Below are 15393 nucleotides of genomic sequence, written 5' to 3'. Positions count from 1 at the left end.
AACCAGATCCACCTCTGTCTTTGCAAGTCCTAAAACATTTACATAACTTCACATGTAAACATCATGGCATCAAGTGACCCTTTCGATGTCAGTGGCACTATATGCTATAGTAAAGTTACAGATTATGGAAATGTGTGTAACCTCTAGCTGCAATTTATTTAGGGTGAAGAATGTGTTTTTGCAGCATGTTCGTAACGTGTACTACAAACATGCCCTGGTCACCCATTAGGGTTATGAGGCTTCTTCTAATTTATCACCATAAATGATGCTTCATAGGATAACAGCACAGGAGAACCTGCTTATGTCTAAAGACACTGCAAAAGCACAATTCAGAGTCTGAAGGACTGTCTCTAACAACAACAACAACAAAAATACATTGAAATTATTTAGGATTCCCCATCCTCTAATTGTTAACAATTTCTCATCTAAATGTAATGGTCACGATCCTGATAAACTAACATTCTTACATTTTCTCTATTACTACACTTTGAAAACTCTCAGAGGAATTTTGAGTTATGTTAAAAAAAAAAAAAAATCTGTAAAAAGCCCTTTCATGTGGAAAAATGCTGATAATGAATTAAATGTGTTCTCAGTGAGCACTCAAAGCATACAGCAAAATTTTGATAATAGGATGTTCTCCTGTAGGCAGCTAATAGCATATCGGTCTGGTTTTAAAAACAAATGCTCCACAGGTTCCTCTCTCACAGTGGGTACAGCATTTACATAGAATCACAGAATCATTAGGGTTGGAAGAGACCTCCAAGATCATCTGGTCCAACCATCACCCTACTACCAACGTCACCTAACTAAACGTTTTTGCATTATGCAATGTCAGACATCAGGCACAGAGGAATATTTTCATTCTTTGCTATTTAAAATATCAGGCTCAGGAAAAGAAAAGATAAAACAAGTTTGCCTGGAATTAGACAATTCATGTGTATTCCTAAAACAAACAAACAAAAAAAAATCATTTCGTATTTGTTTTGTATAAAAATGTGATTATTTTTTTCTATAAATGGAGAATTTTTGGCAGTTAATCTACTGGCAGTTAATCTACTTCACTGTACTTCACTTATTGTATGTGATAGGTACCATGATGATATTTCATACATCAGATATAATTATGCTTTTCTTGTTTCTCATGTGCTCCTTGCCATCATAGAGCATAACGCCATCAGTCAAGATATGAGGAGGAGTTGCTCATTATACCTTTACTGACTCACATACCCAGCCTCTGGATTTCAGGCACATTACCCTTCTCAATTAAATATTACACAGTATTTTAAAGCCCCTTCTTTCATTCCTATATAGAACTTCATTTACACTGAAACCTCTTGAAGGATTTCAGCTGATTTCACCAGGCTTTTAGTCAAACCCAAATTATTTTCAATATCAGAACAGAATAGGTGGATAAGGAAACTCTCAGCAAAATCAGCCAGCTCCAAAAGTCAGCATGCTACCACGTTAACACCCCAGATTAACCCCAGCTATTCATCGTGCTGCAATTTTGCGCTTAGCACACATATGTGCAACCAGCAGTTTCTGTGTGAGAGCTGAAATGTCAGGAGCAGACACATACCCACCTTAGGAGCCCAGAAAACCTCAGCAGCCCATGAAGAAAAGCAGGGTAGATCACAGCAGGAGCATAACTGCGTTGGAAGCAGGCTCGCTCAGTTGGCTGTTCCAGTTAAGTCCCTGGATAAGCCACAAATACCCTGGTATGACCCCTCTTTTTGTAAGAACACTACACTGCCATATATCATCACCATACTTATGTAATGTATCCTGCAGCTGAAGGATGGGAGTAGGCTGGCAGACTTTTCCCGGCTTTCTTTGGCTCTTCAGAATTGTGCTGAGTGATGGAGACAAAGCTCCAGCCACCCCATCCCTCTGCATCCCTGAGATTTGCTTTTTGGGGGCAGGAAGTGTACAGGTCCACAGGCCCCAAAGCAGCTGTCTTTAGCAAGGTTCCTGAGATTAAACACTTGCAAATGTCTCCTTGCCTCTCTGGTGCTCCAGTTTCCCAGCTGAAACCCTACCCCACAAGAGCATAGCAGAGCTCACAAAGGGTTTTCAGATCCAGAAATCTCAGTGTTTAAAAAAAATAGGGCTTCTGAAACACCAGAAGTACAATCAAGTGCATCACAAAAACTAGGAAGTACATCCTACGGACACAGTGAACCAGCTAAGACAACTGTACATTGAAGGCATCAGTAGAAAACCTCGGTGGGTGTTTAGTAATTAAAGATATTGATGAAATACTTCAGTGATATCTACAGCTAGTGTAAGAAGCACATGAAGCTGCAACAAGGCTAATTTTTCCGCAGGAATGCCAACCCAATTCCTTCTACCAACCCACCCTATGAAGAGGAGTGATTTGGCAGATCTCTTGAGAAAAGAGACCAAACAACTCTTGAGTCGTATTGCCATGGAGATACAAACACAAACAGAGCACCTCCTGCTGCTTACACAGGCTCCAAGGCACCATACAGCAAGAGATGTAACAGACCCAGGAGCTCAGGTAATACACAAATTCAATTGCTGCCCCCTTTCTGAAACTTTTCCTGAAGGCCACGTCATTTCTGTGTGATCCAGCATGGTCTTACTATAACACTATCATAAATTTGCATTTTTGTGTGTCTCTGCCTTTCTCTGTTTCAGCTGGGAATAAAAGCAAGAATACTGAAATGCCATACGAAGGGGTTTTTTTTGTTTGATTGTTTGTTTGTTTTGTTTTGTTTTCCCCGGTTCTTTCTTTTTTTGATGTGAAATAGAAAATTCCAGAAATCTCCTGAGTGAACGTGTTTTTACAAGATTCTTAGCCCAGGTTTTTGGAGAAGCAAGCAATTTTTTTCTCAGTTAAACCACTGAGTCTTTTGAGGGGCAGCCAATTGTCCGTAATGCTTAATATTCAGGTTTTCTTCCCCCTGTTTTTCCCTCTGATATATTGTCAGGGTGGAACTATTCCAGCCTGCTTCAGCAGACGCCCTAACGCCTCCTCCATTTCTGTGTGCTATGGAAGAGCAGCTGAACCAAGCACTACATTTTACGCTGATGGAAAAGTTATCAGGGAGATCAAAGAGGCAAGCAGGAGAAAGTCATAATCCTACATACGCGCTGGATGTGTAATGAATTATTTGAATAAATGAGAATTTAAGGAAACCAGTGTTTTGTTAAATACCTTCGGTAAAACAACTTGCTGAGTTTTATCAGGGACAAAAGTCATAAACGGGCTATAAATACTCTTCGCTATCTACTGTTTTGTTCTTGCAAAAGGGGAAGGATCTGTAGCATTACCTATCTGAAGCTTCACATGTGTCAGATGCTCCAGACTGGTTGGACTCTCACCCAGAACAGGAGCACAGGTGTTCACTGTAACGATATTAAAATATTTTATGTACAAAATCTCTCCCTGAAAGCTGCAATCAGCAATCTGTGCTCTTTTAGAGGCTTTCCTGGGCTTGGCAACACCTTTTCTAAACAGGCAGTTTATCTTCTGATAAGAAGCAGAAAGACTTCATTTACAGTTGTTTAATGCTATTAGAGTCTGTGAATGCAGTTTCCGTAACAAGATAGGAAAAACAAGCCAAGTCTTCTGCGTAGGATATTTCTGATCTCCAGGATATATGGTATTGTGGTGCGTGACTCACCGGGCTGCTGATGTCACACGGTATGTGCTATTCGGCTCGGGTAACTGATAGAGAGAGTTCACTGCACGACAATAGTTTGTGCTACGCTGACGTATCTCACCTATCCATTATAAGATGGTAACCAGGAAGAAACTTAATGTAAAACATATAAAAATACTATTAGAGATAGAAAAGAGACACTCTCTTTTTCCATTTGCAACACGATGCTGTTAAGCCCACAGGAAGCATGTGACCATAGTGCTGAGCATGGAAAATCAAAGGCAGTGGCTGCCCTTTGTCCCCTGGTCTGTCTGTCTGTCTGTCTCGCTGCCGCTGGGCACCCTGCGAGCCCCGGCGGTGACACCCACGGCATGCAGCATGCTGTGGGAGAGGCTGCCAATTTTAGACGCTCCTTGAGCTCTCGGAAAGTTTGTTCTTTAAATATGGCTCAGCAAACAAAGCAGTAAGCACCCTCCCGAGCACTTTGCAACATTCAGAAAGGAGTCTCAGCTGCTGCAGGGACTGAGGTGTGCTATGCACACACACAGCTGTGTGGTTGCTCTCAGAGAGTGCATTCACACACCCCTGACGCACACAGGGTTAGGAGCAAGAGCAGATATTTTCAAGAGGAAAACCATCAAGAAATGGCTCAGCCCTAAGAGGAATGAAGATGAGACACTGCGCTGAGACATTGCTGTCACTGGTGGGAATGCACACGTGCAGTGACCCCATGGTTGGCAATCACTGCTGTGACTGCGCCAGCAGACATAAATCTGCTTTCACCTGACCACTGCAGTGAAGAGGAGTCTGTTGCCTGCAGAAGTTAACGCACACCCTTCAACATCCACCAGCCAGCTATGCTCTGCGGACCTCTCATACGGAGATGATAAATAGAATGAGTTTGGTTAGACAGGTGATCATTTTCCTCACCTGTTCACATACATACAAATAGTATTAATCCAGATAGAAAAAAAAAAAAAATGGTTGTTCTGTTAAGCGGGCAATAAATCTAATTCCCCCCTCAGCTAGGAAGAAATCCAGGTATTTTCCACTATTTTGCTGCTTGGATCTCTGTTGATAGCATAATACATTTATTTTTCCTATGGAAAAGGAGCAAAGAGAGTTTTTGAAGTGAGAAGAAAGCCTTCTCATCATTGTCACCTTAAAATGCTCCCTTGATTTCTCTGAATGGTGCAACCCATGCAATTAACAACCAAGGAACTGCCCAGGTTTTATAGAGTTCAGCATCTAATGAAGGCAACGAATACCGCTCGCAAAGCTGGACTGTGGCACACCCAGCTCCAACTTCTTCTCACCACACTCCCCACTGGACCAGCGCCCCTAGGGCTTCCCCACCCCTTGACATGCACATATGCTTTTGAGGACTGAACTATGGAAATTCAATAGCAATTCAGTGGCAGTTAGGATTTTTTTTTCCACGTCCAATATTCTTCTGATCCCTGTTAAACTATCCATTACAAAATTAAGGTCCCGCTCCCTGGCATTTCCGAGGTTTATTTAAAACCCCACTTCTATTCTTATCCTACAGAAAAAGCAACTCCAGCTATCCTCTTCCTTTTGCCTGGTGAGGTGAGTCCATTCCCATACCTCCGAGGACCCCAATTTTTCTGCAGATAACTTTTTTCTCTGCAAATCTTTGTGCTTTCACCTTCCAAAGAATTGTCACCACATAACACTATTCAAAGCAAGTACCCAAACTTTCATTCACTCAACTCAGAGATCAAATTTACCTGAAGATAGTCACGTGTTGCCACCTGTGTGAGACCTGAAGCAGGAGGAAGATAAGTTCATGTAAGAAACTGAAACCAGGAAAACTTTATTCCTGTAAACAGGACCAGTCATATTCTCCAGTTTTACTATTCAAACTCTCACCCATTTGAAGCAATGCTAATCACGGTATTTGGAATTTACAGTTTGAAAGAAATCATGTGCTCAGCCACATGCTACCCTTCACTTAGAAACAGCAAATGAACACCAGTCATAAAACTCATCCCTTTCCAGGCAATTCACAAAGAAGGGGGAAATGGCTAAGCCTGACAAATATTCATTATAAATACTTTGTACCTGGCTATCTGATGTGTGGGTAGTTAGATGGGTGAGCAGAATATATACTTTAGAAGCTTTCTAAACAACTTCCTTGAATTTTCACAGTTTCATGTTCACAGATAACAGCCTTTTTTAATAGTAGCTGATAAGAAGAAAGTCTTTCCCCATCACAACTAAACTAAGTGGAAATAGTACAAAATTCACAGTTCACATATATTACTTTGCAAATAATTAGGTAAACACAATAAAAACATTTTGCTTATGCTGCGTTGACTGGGGGACCACAAGAAGGCATTTAGCCTGCTGCCTACTCAGTCCTTAGGAAAGCTGTGCTGTGCAGCTGGGGTAAACCTCTTTCTCAGAGGCACCAAGACACACTCTGCTTGCTGTGGTTGTGCAGAAACCAGGATCAACAACTCAAGCATAGGGAAGGTTACCTGGGGGCAGGGTCGAAGTTCTCCATAGGAAAGCATTCTTGCATGAACAAGCAATCATCTTTGACCATTAGATAGGTCTTCTTTCTTGCTGGTAAATAATTTTCAATCAAGTGGGAGAGGCCATGTCTGTATCTCTTGAATTAGGGTGATTTAACTCCTCCTCGCTAGTCAACAACCAGTTTTATTTTTAGTAAATGTCTTTATTGTTGTTGTTGCTGTGTTCAAATATGTGGTACGTCATCTGCAGTCATGAGGCTTAGGCAGGCTGATGGGTATACCTGGCAGAGTCATTAATGCTGCCTGTATTTCAGTGATGCTCTACAGCTTTGGGAAAAACACATTTCTTAGCTTCCCTCAGTGTTCTTGCCTTTACAATGGGGCTCATTCAGATGCTGAATGGAAAACAGAAAATTAGTAATATTAATATCCTGCTTAGTGATTTTGATTGATTCCAGAACAGTTGCTCATGACTCAGATATCTCTGGCAATGGTATAACATCATCACTGATAGCAATGTAAATGTGGAGTGGCATTCGTTGACTAGGCACTTCAGCATGCATTCTTCTTGCCTGATCAATATCAGAATGCACAGACAGCTATATGAGGTATTTATTTACTACTCAGGAATAATGTATTTTGGGACTAGTCTCCTCATTGTTTTCATAGGTGAGCAAGCTCAATGTAATTTACAAATTACCCAAATTGGGATACATTGTCAGGAAAGGATCTTAACAAACATCTTACAAAAGGAATCAGGTTTTTTGTTTGTTTGTTGAAGTGCAAGTTATGCCATGAACTGATGCTCTGAACTGGCAGTGAGTAATAATATATTGTTCATTCTCAGGACAGATTTGTGCTATTGACATGAGGAAAAAATTACAAAAAAAAAAAAAGCCAAATACAATGCCAGTATGCATTCAAAGGGGCATTTCAATTAATACATTGTCTCAATCTCCATCAAGACCTCATTTCATGTTGGGAAAAGAGGAATACCATCTGGGATAGGTGCAGATGGGTGCTGAGTTGTCTAAAATTTTGAGTCAATCAAACGGAAAAGGTCATAGAAATTATTTTATCCATTTGCAGGAGATAAATGAGCAAGATAAGGACTGCTGACTGTCAGTGGTAAAAGAGAAGGGTCACAGGGATCATCTCAGAACATTTACCACAAATGCATGAAAGCAAATGGGAATAAAGTGGCTGTAAAGAAAGAAATGTAGTGAATTAGAGAAAAGTTTTTACCATCAGACTGATACTTTATAGCATTAATAAGAGCAGAAAAACAGTTTGGCTTTGAGGTTGAGCTCAAATCATGATGAAAAGTTGCTTACTGTGATAGCAGAGAACAGGTCTTGAAAATGCATGAGATCACCTCTAGTCATCCTGTTTAATATTTGTTGAACTATACTTGTTATGCCTAAAAAGAACATTTGCAAGATATGGACAAAAGAAAGGAGTCTCTCTAGTGCTGCTCATATGAATAAGGCAAGCACTTAAATGAGGCCAACTGGATCCAACTAGAAGCCAAATGTTTCTGTCAAGCCTGTGTAATCTTGAAGCATCCCTTTGTTCCTCAGGGATGCCTGGTGGTTCTGCTGAGCTGGCACGCAGCGCATGGGGGCACCGCTCTCAGCTCTGCATCCCCTTCCACCAGCAGCTTGGTGTGGCTGTCCTCCAGCAAGCACAAGGTACCTGGCCCTTTCAAACTGAGAATGAATACAGAGATTTGGTAATATTGCTCTATAGTGGGGAACAAAGTCTCTAATTAGTTGGCAAAGGTACCTGTATTTATTCATTTGTCGAAGATGGCCAGAGAAACTATGTGTTTTTAAGTGCTTAAAGCAAAGACAACAAGCTTTAAAAAATTATAAGGGCAGAATTTTACCTATGCATCATCTATTAACCCTTTCATAAGCAGTTTTCTTTGGCAAATGCTGAAATACCTATTCATGCATGTCAGGGTTATACTGACATTTATATATAACTAGATAAATGAATATCTGAACATAGTCAAGAAGTTTACCAAATCAACTGGTAAAAAACAAGAAAACATATGGCAAACATTGGTGGCAAGTTTCAAGCAATTATTCAGCATGCTGTTTTCCCACTACTGCCAGGACCCTAAATGAGATCAAATACAAAACCAAGTCCCATGGAAATCTATAAACCACTCAAATAGTGAATAAAAAAATACTGGGGCACAAGCTAGTCAAAAATTAACAATGAAAAATATAATGAATTGTTATCATTCACGAGTCATGAAGTATGAGTGGAGAGTCTGAAATTAGAGGAGACTTGGAGAGAGAAGACAAAATAATCATTGAAATTTAAAAATTCTGAAAATTGCAACAACTACTAAACTTTGAACTATATGCCTTAGAAAGCTTTAGAGAAGTTTCTATCTTCTGTCATATGAAATAAGAACAATGAGGCATTCACCTGTATCAGGACGGGAACGGTAAATCTTGTTATGCAATTTGATCTTGGAATTTATTGCTCCAGGATGTCAGTGAGGCCAAAAAAGTCTAGATAAACTGAAAGAATAATTGCATTTTCATAAAGAGCAAATATATCCAGTACTGAAGCGATTAATATTAATATTAGAAAAGCATAGGAAAGAATACGAAATCATTTTTCAGAATTTGTGCCAGGAGACATTTCCTAGGAGACAAAAGAAGTCCCATCTATTAGACAAGGGTCTTCCATTTTTTAATTATATTTTCTTTTAATCACCTGGTCCTAGCTATTTTCAGAAAGAACACAAAAAGTTATCCTCTTATACTGACTATTCCAACATTAAAACTTACACAGAAAGTGGGAGGAAGCATCAGGAAAATATATTAGCAGAAGAAAAAATGAATAGCAATTTTAAAGCTTATTAATTCTTGCTCCACTGAAGGCAAGAAAATCGTTACTATATCCTCTGCACTGTACTCAGGAATATTCCCAAACCTTTGCTATGTTCCAGCATTATGGATTAATGAGGATATGACACAGTTAGCTAAGAGCATCTCCCTATTAACCTTACGGGTTAGCCAAGACAGTTAATACATCGGCCTTGATGGCATTACTTGGTGATTGTAGGTCAGGCTTTTTGCCAGCACTTACCCTCTAAGTGCTCTTTAAAAGAGCAATAAAAATAAGAGAAATGGCTGTCAAGTAGAAATAGACATAGATTGAAAGGACAGGTGGCTTTAATTAAAAAATCAGTGCAAGAACTGTCCCTGTTGCTCCAGAAGGCATTTCATTCCTTGTCTCTGATTTCAAAAGGCTATAAATTATGCTTTCAGGAGGCAGGGCTGGAATGCTGACTGACCATAGGTGTAGTGCTCTTTGAGCTGGCAGATATAACAGAGGACCTATGGGAGGGAGGCGTGTACCCTTCTGCAAGGACAGCCAGAGGCCAGGGTACTTGAGGGCATCAGATGGCTCCAGACACGTGTGGGCAACTGAATCTTGCCCCCAGGACACAGAGCTTCACTGATTTCAACAGAACATTAATTTATGATGCCTGAGAGTGTAGCTGAATGCATTATTCAGAACTAAAGCACAGCATTATTAAAACTTGCCTCTTACCCAAACTTCATAATTAAAAACAGGGAGAGAAGAGTGAACACCAGGTCCTGTTTTGCTGATGCTATTCAGGGATCAGATTTTAAAACTTTAGCTTTGGTTCTGAATGAATATCACATGCTGTTTATCAGCAATTAGGATACTTTCATTTCTCTAAAATCTTACAGAAGAAGGCGGGGAGGGGAAGAAGGATCATGTTATTACCCTTATGGAACCTATATAAAGGAAGCTTGCATGAATTTCTTTACAAGTGCTATATAATTTTGAAAATCCTAATTAAAACCAAATGATACTCTCACAACGTTTGTTAAAATAAAGGTTAATCAGCCAAACCTGTCATGTCCAAAAAATATTATTTTTTCCATATATATTTTTAAAAGCCATCTCAATACCTTCTGAATTCATGACAAAAGCTGCTGTCTGATCTGGGGAGGAACTACACCAACATACATTTTAAAGTGCACCGCCTTTGGCCTAGGAAAATATAAGCTTGGAAAAGAAACATCACAACCTTCCACCTGCATATTTTTTTCTCCTGTGACAGGAACTGAAATCACATTGCATCAAAGTCAGAAAAATACAGATTGTTGCTGAATACTAGTTTAAATAAGATTTGAACAAATCCATGCACAACACCTCTCCTTGAGTCGTTCTTGGTAGTGTTTGTGGTTTAGCAGTCACAGCCCCATCTTCCCATTACAAAAGATTTTTTCTTTCCTGTTGATATGTGTAAGAATAGCACAAACAAAAAATTGACAGTCCAGGTAAAACAGCAAAGCAACCCTACAAAGCATTTAATGTCATGAGGTGAAAACAAAAAAGGAAAAGGTAAAACAGTGGAGAATTCATAAGTGTGTAAGGTCAATTCTAACAAAGAGTGGCAAAATTCTCAGACAATTTTAGGCTATTTTAAAAATGGAAAATATCACATGATCATGAGATAAGGAATTTCAATGGTGTAGAATCAGGAAGGTATTTTTTGATATAATGCTTCTCCTTGTAAAGTGAGATTTATTTTTAGCAGTGTATTAGAAGAAAGTGAAATCACGATGTTATTCCTACCAAGTGTCAGTAACATAAAGAAAACTGTTGTATAAAGAAAGCTACATAACCAGATAGACAGAGAGTTTGTGTGCATGTGTGTGTGCATACACATGTTGACAACACTGAAGCAATCATGAGGAATCCTGATGACAGAATTGAATAAAAGCCTATATAAGATACTGGTAACAGATGTCATCTCCTGCAAGCATCATGATAGTTACCATTTTTCCCCCCTTGACATTATAATTTGCAAAAGCAGAGCATAAAGCTCTACAAATTCTAAACAGATGCAGCCAAGAAGAAGCAGCCAAGAACTGAGTCCCTATCAATGAGTAAACTTTGAGCAGAAAAGCAGACTTCTCCCTGTTTTCAACCTTTCAACATGCTTATCTGGAAATGGACTTTTTCCCCTCCCTGTTTTCTACTCTCCCCCCCTCTCCCCACCCAGGAGCTGGAGCAGCTCTGCTGGCTCCTGGGTACTACTCCTTGTTCAGTGCTTGCATAGCTGGTCTCCCATCATCAAACAAGTCAGCTGTGCAGCAGGGAAATGAAAAGGCCGAATTAACCCAAATGCATAATGAAGCACATTTAGCAGACCATACTATGGTTCCTGTAGGTCTCTATTGTCTCTCCTCCCAGGCAAGGGTGGGTTTGATTGCTTTCAGTAGTTCACTAGCCAGCTTATAACTGCACTGCTGTCCTGAGGGCAGGGTTGAAGGATTTTGCCAAGAGGATGCTGGCTCTGCATCAAGCAGCATAAATAACTTCCTTCTCTTACTTCTGTCATTCCTAATAAAGCTGGTCAAAATATAAAATGTTTTTTTTTTTCTTTTCTTTATTTCCCCCATGAAATTTTGCCAAGGTGTGAGGATACAGACCAAGTCAGAGGGAGGGGAGGAATCTCTGCACCAAGCCTCCATCTGCCTTGTAGAGCAATGCCGCAGGAGCTCACAGCTTGCTGAAAAGCCCCTGCCTAGCTCCAAAGCTTCAGACGTTACCTTAGTAGCACACTTAATGGTGCACCCTTCAGAGAACTTGACATTACAAGCATAAATGGGGTTTTCAGAAACATCAGGAGAAATTTGGGGATCAGGTTTGTTATTCTTCTCAAGGTAGTCGGATTTACCAGTGATAGTGTCACTATCAAAAAGCTAGATAGACCCACAGCCAGTTTACTAGCACCTCACACTAGAAGAATAAATCTCACTTAAGTACAATGAAGCTATATATCATTTTCCTATTGCCAAAAGAGCATATGTTCACAAAACTTAAATATTAATTATTTAAATACTTGTAACTAAAAGTATGATTGGGAATGGCTAGGCATGAATACAACATCCAACAAGAAACATTCCCTTGCCAAACACAGGCACAGGCCAGGTACTAAAAACTCAAGGTTTCCAGCCCCACCTTTGCAATGGCCTCATCTTGCAATCCACTCATTTCCTTCCATTGTATGAAGTGGGTAAACACTGCTGCCATCTTCACAGAGGTTTAAGGAGCTTTATTTATCCATATCTGTAGCAGCATTTTGTAGTGTTGGTATAAGACCTTTATGTAAATGTGTAACATACCCAGGGGAGAAAGGAAGGGAGAAAACAGATCAGCCCCACTTGAAGTGAAAATGGACCTCATTGCCTCATCAGATCTGGGTGATAAAAATGCTGAACTCCTCCTCCTGCCCAGCATTATTATGTAGCATAGCTTTTCTTTAGTCGATGCAGTTTTAGATTACCCTCTCTAGTAGGCAATATTATTACTTTTATCTTCTCACTTATCAACCAAATTTCTAAACCTTAAATGGCCTATCATTCTAGTTGAGTAACAAAATAAACAGAGTAATTCTACCAAGGCAATTAAGGAAACATTACACAACATCACTACCTGAGATTGTTAGCCTACCAGATACCTCATATTGTTCCAGCTAAACTAATTGAAACTTGAAACAATTAGGAAATGGAACAATAGGAGCAGGCTGGAAGGAGCACTAAATGGGGAAAAAAGATGGATGCTGACTCTTGACACTGTGGCTCCATGACAGATGGAAAAGATTGGGTAGGGGATGCACACATAGGCAGGGAGCAGGTGCCCTAGTTGCCAACTCCTTCTCCTATTCTTCTGGTAAGGACTACATTTTTGGTTAGATTTCCTGTTTTAAAAGATTGCTGGGAGGAAAGGGAGAGCAATATACGTTTGTCTTTTGACCTTCCTATCCTCCACCCGTATGGAGGCAAAAACTTTGAGCCTTGTACTAAAAAGGAATCAAATTATATGTTATTGTATGTTTTGAAGCAAAACATTTAGGAAAATTGTTGAGGAAACTAACTCATATTTTTATATCAGTTGGAGCTAGGCTGTCATAAAGCACTGAGAAACAGCTGAAGTACAAGAGCGATGAGATTATGGAAAAGGCAGTATGAAAGACCAAAAACATTTTCATAAATAAAAAGACAGTACAAAAGGGTGCTTATTCATCTGAGAAAAAGAAGAAAAATTTTCTCCTAAACAGAACTGAAGTCGTACAGGATAAGATGAGGGAAATGGCCAGCCTGAAGGAGTGCCATACATACCCAAAAGTCAAGTAGAGTTAGTCAAGATCAATACTTAGAATTTACCTAAATGGATTTACAGAAACTTAGGTGATTCCTTAATGAAATATGGATATCAACCACCTTTAAATTATATTGGTTCATTTCTCGTTCTTTGCCAAAGTCTACATTCTATTTTTCAATTTTGCTGAGTCTCGCTTTGAATGCAACACAAAGTGAAGGGTTTGCCATTCATTCCTGTTTAATACTTTATGGCATTAAATCCGTTGGAACAGTTTTCTCTACATCAGCCAGACTAAATATCCCCATTTCTTGCTTCTGTAATTGCCAATAGAATGGGTCAAAACAGAATGATTTTTTCCTTTTGTTCCCCCATATTGATGAATATATTCAGGCAGTTCTTACTCTTAATTATCTCCGTAGATTATTCATCTGGGACTTCTTGCAGTCCATTTACTGCAAATGCCATAAGCAATTATGTCTCCCTACAGAGTTATCATTTACCTGTGATTTTCATCATTTTTACTGAGCCATCTCATTACAACTGCATTGCCCTCTCCATGTTTCCTCCAGATTTTCTTGCCAAGGAAATGTCCAGAAATAACATTCCAGGAGCTGGAAGTGTGAGCTGGTATGGTATCACCTCACTGTCCTACACCCCACCCAGCTCTCAGCACAAAAGATTCACATGGCACATCTCTCAGGGATTCCTCTCCACACTCCTCTCTGTCACACCTCCTCTGCTGATGCCCATCAGCTCTGGAGTGGTAGAAATCTAGACCAGAGCAATTTGCTTGAGATAATTTAACACAATTATAAACAAAGCCTATTCAGCTGATTTTGTGTCAACGTGTCAAAGCGGCAATTGTTTTACATTTGCTTGAGCAACTCTCAGCGTGTTGTTTTTTCACCAGAAATTTGGCCTCAACAGGTGCCAAGTCCCAGTCTCTGAGATGGATGGATGCTGCTCTTTCTCCCTGGCTGCCATCAGCTCCTCGCAGTAGGAGTTCCCCCCACGCTCCCAGGTGTACACGGGGTGTGACAGTACAGCTGCCTCCCTGATATGTCCAAATAATGACCTGATCTTCAGCCGTCCTCCTGGGCTCCCCCAGCACGCTCCTGCTGGGGCTAGCTCTGCACAGTGCTGTCTGGAAGGTGCTCACCAATGCCTCTTCAGAAGAAGCATTGAAATGCCTCTTCAGAGAAATGCCTCTTCAGTCATATCTTTTAATCAGTCCGGATAAATGTTGTCAGTGGAAAGTTGCTACTGCTCACAACCTCTACAACTTTTAACATGTACCACATGTTCCTGCATTACGGCTGGCTCGCTCTGCATTCGTATAGAAAAGACGGCGTGCAAACGCATCCAACTGCTTTTAAAATCAAAAGGAATCTTTCCACTGAGTTTAACAAGAGCTGAATTGAGGTCTTGTGACCCTGCTGCAGAAAAGTATTTACACACATGCCAAACTCCAAGCATGTGAAGAAGCCCCATGAGTTCAACAGGCTTATCAGATGCTTAAACACTTCAGTCAAGGCACCAGTGTTTTTTTAAGTTGCTGTAATAGCGCCTCTGTTGTACAAAATAAAATCCATGGGAGACTTCCCTTGCTCCAATGAAAGGAGGAATAGCCCTTGAATAAATATATTATGCATAGAAGTATAAATAATGTGTGTGTTTATATACATATGCATACACATGCATATACATATCTTAGCCTCAGTTCTGCAGTTCATATTCCTGGAAAAAAAGCTTTCGTCTGATTTATGTGATTAACTGCAAAATCCAGTGCTCGAGCCCACATTCTTTACACTGAAAAAAGCTTTCTTTTAAATGCCCTTGTCCCAGTGCTGACAGATGCTCTCCAAGCTGGGGCACTCTCATACAGCAGACAAATAAAAAGCCTGAAGTGCCTGAGAGGTAGAAATATCTGCCTTGCAAAGGTAAAATAAGAAATAAAGACAGTTAGGCAACATATTGAAAGATTTACTTCAAAGACTATCAAAAGGAGGAATAATTTCCTTTCCTGCTTTAGGGCAACGTGTATTTAGATTAAAATGTAAAAGGTGCAGTGGAAGTAAATGCCCTCTTTG

At 40.0% G+C, this 15393-nt stretch overlaps 1 protein-coding gene across 29 annotated transcripts in view; it reads left to right on the top strand.

The window, feature by feature from the left end:
• Nucleotides 1-2011: 2011 nt before the first annotated feature.
• LOC308191401 (uncharacterized protein) overlaps nucleotides 2012-15393 on the top strand; it is a 98277-nt gene continuing 84895 nt past the window's right edge. For 15 of the 29 annotated variants that reach the window (XR_013947933.1, XR_013947934.1, XR_013947937.1 and 12 more), the window contains exons 1-2: nucleotides 2012-2521; nucleotides 7711-7821. Coding sequence is in view for 4 of the 29 variants with exons in the window: in XM_080583738.1 (XP_080439864.1) it covers nucleotides 2330-2521; nucleotides 7711-7821 (303 nt within the window). In the remaining 25 variants the exon portion in view is untranslated. Of the gene's footprint in view, nucleotides 2522-5178; nucleotides 5220-7710; nucleotides 7822-15393 lie in introns of all 29 variants that reach the window. The other 14 variants (XR_013947935.1, XR_013947936.1, XR_013947943.1 and 11 more) reach the window with 13 other exon arrangements.

Source organism: Anser brachyrhynchus (assembly GCF_964034855.1).
Source record: "Anser brachyrhynchus genome assembly, chromosome: 3".
Lineage (NCBI taxonomy): Eukaryota > Metazoa > Chordata > Aves > Anseriformes > Anatidae > Anser > Anser brachyrhynchus.
The sequence above is the reverse complement of the archived record's forward strand: the minus strand, read 5'-3'. Positions and strand labels throughout refer to the sequence as shown.